Source organism: Pangasianodon hypophthalmus, chromosome 30 (genome assembly GCF_027358585.1).
Source record: "Pangasianodon hypophthalmus isolate fPanHyp1 chromosome 30, fPanHyp1.pri, whole genome shotgun sequence".
Taxonomy (NCBI): Eukaryota; Metazoa; Chordata; class Actinopteri; order Siluriformes; family Pangasiidae; genus Pangasianodon; species Pangasianodon hypophthalmus.
In genome coordinates, this window is record NC_069739.1 from 1,780,339 (window position 1) to 1,785,338 (window position 5,000).

The 5,000-nt window shown below is 40.8% G+C and overlaps 1 protein-coding gene across 1 annotated transcript in view; it reads left to right on the forward strand.

The window, feature by feature from the left end:
* lama2 (laminin, alpha 2) overlaps positions 1–5,000 on the forward strand; it is a 139,339-nt gene that overhangs the window by 71,650 nt on the left and 62,689 nt on the right. The window contains 2 exon segments of the mRNA XM_053231698.1: positions 1,440–1,567; positions 3,393–3,479. Coding sequence (XP_053087673.1) covers positions 1,440–1,567; positions 3,393–3,479 — 215 coding nt within the window.

Below are 5,000 nucleotides of genomic sequence, written 5' to 3' on the forward strand. Positions count from 1 at the left end.
GTTATGGAAGATTAATCAACACCTTCTGACCAATCAGAACCCAGAATTCAACAGCACTTGAGGACGAGTTAAAAATATTACATGATCAGTAGAAGTCATGAAGAACCTCAGCACAGATCACGCACATCTACTTTTCTAGGAATCGCGCACCAATCCACTGTTTGTGGTTTTTTTTCTGAGAACAGAATAGAAACAGTAAGAACATCAGAACCGACTTTATTTTTAAAATTAGCACCTTAGGAGTTCCAGCGTGAAGACACCACACCACCCACGTTCCTCTAACCGAGCTGGAATTGGCGTTCCCTCCGTCTAACAACTCAAAGTTACATAACATCATGGCTGGAAAAGTTTCAATGTCTAACTCGAGAACAGATCAGGACCTTTACGCTGACAAGAAGAAGAAAAAGAGGAATTTATTGTTCAGGAACCGTGATGGTACAGGATCGTGTGGGAACTTCTCATACCGAACACTAAAATTTTGCGTTAAAGATGAACGATAGAATGTCATGCAGTTCTTCGTGTAATTTATCCACGCCCACAGGGACTCGTTTTGAAACCTTCTTAATTTGTGTTCTCCCTCAGTTCCTCAAGTGGAGAGAAGTTCTCTCTCAGTTCCTCAAATGGAGAGACGTTCTCTCTCAGTTCCTCAAATGGAGAGAAGTTCTCTCTTAGTTCCTCAAGTGGAGAGAAGTTCTCGCTCGGTTCCTCAAGTGGGGAGAACTTCTCTCTCAGTTCCTCAAATGGAGAGAAGTTCTCTCTCGGTTCCTCAAGTAGAGAGGAGTTCTCACTCAGTTCCTCAAGTGGAGAGGAGTTCTCACTCGGTTCCTCAAGAGTCTCTTGAATACTGAGTACTACAGTTCTTAAGAAACATTCCTCAAGATTTCATTTAGCTGTAAAGGGATCATCTGACAGGGGTTCTACGTCGAATCCTCTTTAGTCAGAAGGTAAAATCTTTTATAGGGTTCTGATTAGAACCTTCAAACATAGAGTCTTTTAAGGTAACTGAGTTCTTCAAAATGTTTCTTGAAGGTAATTTTGATCGTTAAGTGTCCTTGCTAAAGAGGTTCTATATAGAACCCTCTCTCATAAGGAAAAAAAACACTTGTAGGGTTCTGGAGTTTCCTTCAAAGAGACAAACTGAAGAACCACTTTGGGTTCTCGGTTAAACCTTCTAAGAGCGTATGTACGAAGGTGGTGTAACAACAGAAGGTTCTGTCTAGCGCTCTAAAGCTTCTTCAGTAGACCTCAGCACTAATCATTATTATTTACATTCAACCTTAGCACAGAGGGTTTCAGAGAAGGTTCCACTAAAGGAACACATGAGTGTGTGATTAGATTAGGCATGATGTGTTTCTAATGTACTCACTGTCCTCTGTGTGTGTTTGTGTGTGTGTGTATGTGTGTGTGTGTGTGTGTGTGTGTGTGTGTGTGTTTAACAGGGATGTAAACACCACACCACTGGCCCAAACTGTGACGTGTGTGCTCCTGGTTACTACGGCGATGCCATCAGAGGAACCCCCGATGACTGCCAGCCATGCGCCTGTCCTCTACAGAAGCCCTCCAACAAGTGTGTGATGTCACTTCCTCTCTAATTATAATAATGCCAATAATTATTATTGATGTATATAAATAACAATTTGGGGTGTAACGTAGTGGGCGGAGTCAATGCAAATGCGTTAATGTATCACCTGCGGACTGGAAGCCACTTCAGGAACAGAGATGGTGTGTAAATTAGTACGTCTGAAGGGCAGGTATTAAATTTGCGGAAGCTCGTTTGCACTGTGCGAAGACAAAATAAAACCACTATTTAATGATTTTTTTCCAAAATTATGCTAAAATCTATATTACATTAACTTTTCTCTAATAACGCTAGGCTAAGGATATTTTGAAATTGGCTAAGGACTCATGTGCATTAAAAACTCGTAAATTTTGCAGTTTTACAATTTTGTAATTTTGTAACTTCGTAGCTTTCAGGATTTAGAATTTGAGAAATGGAGAACGTTAGACTTTAAACATGCTGCTTCTACGATGCTAATCTGGTGGCTATAAGCTTTCACTACTAGTTAGCTACATTAGCCTCGTAGCTCCAGGGCAAAAATCAAGAAGTAAACGTCAGAACCCTAAACCAGCGTGGACATTTTATTTATTTTTCCTTGTGAGAGACGGCTCTAAGTAGAAGCCCTTAACTATCAAAAGAACCTTTTGAGAAACCTTTCTTTTAAAACCTCCAGGACTCTGATGGGCTCTTCGGTTCCTCCCTTTGTGAGGAAAGGATCTAGGAAGAACCGATAAGAGTTTTTGTTTCTTTCTTATAAATAGAACCCCTTATAGGACAGTTAAGGATATTAACTATCAGAAGAACGGTTCAGGAACCTTTTAAAGAACTCTAAAGAGTTATAAGATTTTTTCTTCCATATGGAACAGGCTTATCAGTAGAACTACATGTGGAAGCATTTATGAAATCTATGACTCCAAAGCGCTCTTTAGTTCGTCCCTCTGTGAGAAAAGGTTCTGTGTATAAACCTACAAGAGTTCTTTCCTTATGAGAGAGGGTTATACACAGAACCCCTCTTGGAAAGGTTCTTAGCTATCGAAGGATCCCTTCAGGAACTTCTTAAGAACGCTATAATTCCAAAATGTCGCTATGTTTGGATCTCCAGGGTATCGGTTCTTTACAGAGCCCAATAAGCTTTCTTTTTACTCATGAGAGACGGTTATAAGTAGAACCCCTGGCGGTTCAGTTTCACGAGGAACTGCGTGACAAGCTATTTTTTTTTCAGTGTTTAATTTGAGATGTTAGTGCACAAGAGACATTAAGGTTCCTCATAAAAAAATTTAAAAAAAAGCCAGAACACTGTTTTCTTTTCCGTCTTCTCTGCTGCATAAAGGATCCTGATTTCTCCAGTCAGCAAAATCTTCCTGATAGATACAGATCTGATTTCCCACATCCCTGTAGCTGAGGCGCTAAGCTAACAATCACTCCACTCTAGCATGCTAATGGCTAATCCCTTCTGCTCAGCCTCGGTGGGCAACAGAACCCAGCAGCTGAACATTCCACTGCCCCGAGCACAGAGGCTAAAGAAAGAGAAGCCACCCCCCTCCCTCCCTCCCTCCCTCCCTCCCTCCCTCCACCACCACCACCACCATTCCCAATAAACTGCCCCAGCCAGGAATGCGACGGTGTCGGAAATAGCCGGTGTGTTAGCGCTAAGCCGAAACCCGAGCTTCCCTTCCCTTCCTCGCCGACTATCTTTGGGATCTCTGTGGTTCCGAGCTGCAGTTTGTTCCAGACATGTCGAGGTGCTGGTGTGGAGCGTAATGATGGAGTCTCTCACACGGTTCTCTTTGCTTTTTCTTCTTTGGGTGACGGCGTTTGCACAAAAACGACACAGCTTCAGTCCAACATGCCACCAGGACGAAGCCGGCGAGCTGGTGTGCGATCAGTGTCCAGTGGGTTACGCCGGTCCTCGCTGCGACAGGTGAGTCAGCTTTCACTCTGAAAAAAAAAAAAAAAAACGGTGAAAATACCGCAGCGTACGACGCGTATGACGATACTGTAGCGCACCGAACTGAACAATCGACTTTAACGGCCGATCGGCTGCTTGTTGTCGTCAGTAACACTCTGAAAAGTTGCGGCATTTGTTGAGTACGATCTCTTAAAAAAAACTATTAAAAACATGTTGCTTATAATATAATCAGGAAGATGAATCCGAGCAAAACTCCACCCCCTTTTTGAATTATTTACATTTATATTTACACATTTCTCTGATTTACACTCACGCAGTTTGAGAGTTATGGGTTCTGCTCAAGAACCCAACAGTGGTGTCCTAAAGAGATCCTACTGTGTGTGTGTGTGTGTGTGTGTGTGTGTGTTGTTAAAGCCTGGCGGAGCTGGTAGAAGAACCATTTTGTTTCCCTAAGGAACCTATTGATGCAGGAGTTTTAGCCATTTGTTGTTGTTGAGACTCAATAAACTGAGTTATCTCATCTTATCTTATCTTGTTATACCAGCAATATGGTTCCCCTGTAGAGCGAAGTCATAGAAAACACACTGCTGGTTCCCTGAGGGGAAAAAAAACATGTTCCCTGAGGAACCTACAGGAGTTTATTTTAGCCATTTGTTGTTAACATAATAAATTGTAGAATTTCGTGTTTAGTTTTGTTTTTTAAATCATAAAGGGGTTTGTGGGGTTCTCAGACTGTTTGAAACTGGAATTTTATGTCAAACTAGAAGTTAGACATAAAAAAAAAAAGAAATTTTAAATTTCTAAATATTTCACAATTTTATTTATTTATTTATTTATTTATTTATTTATTTATTTATTAATAGACACCATATATATTTTTAATCATATAAATAAATTACTCTTGATTGCAGCGGGGTCTGAGGTCCAGCACTGTAACAGAACTTCTTCTTCTAACTGATCTCCTGGCTCTGCTTCACAGAACCCACTCTGAGAACTGCTTTAGGAACTAAAAATGGTTCTCTGTGCTGATTTAAAGAACTCTTTCTTACAACTTTAGTTGAACCCTCAGAAAAATTTGAACCCTGAAGCTTTCTTTGGTTAAAGGTTCTGTGTAGACCTCTGCAGTAAAGTCTTTCTGTGTGAGAAAAGGTTCCATGTAGAACCCTTTTTTGGAAGCTAAACACCATTTAAAGAAGCGTTGAAGAAAAGGAAACGGAAAGGAAACAGACTTACGCAGTTACTACACACACTCTTAGAAGAAAGGTTCTTTAAGGGTTCTTTGGGTTCAGCTTGAACACGGTGAGACTTTTTTTTGCGTGTTACTATTTAAAACCTTGGGGGGGGATTGAAGAAGAAATGGAGGGAGAAGAGGACAGAGTGAATGAGAGAGAAGAAGAAGGAGAAAATGAGAGAAGGGGATAAGGAATGGAAGATGACAGAAAGAATGTGAGAAAAGAAAAGAAAAGAAAAGGAAAATAGAGGAAATAAAGACAGGATAAATACATGAGAAAGGAATAGAGAGGAAACAGGGAA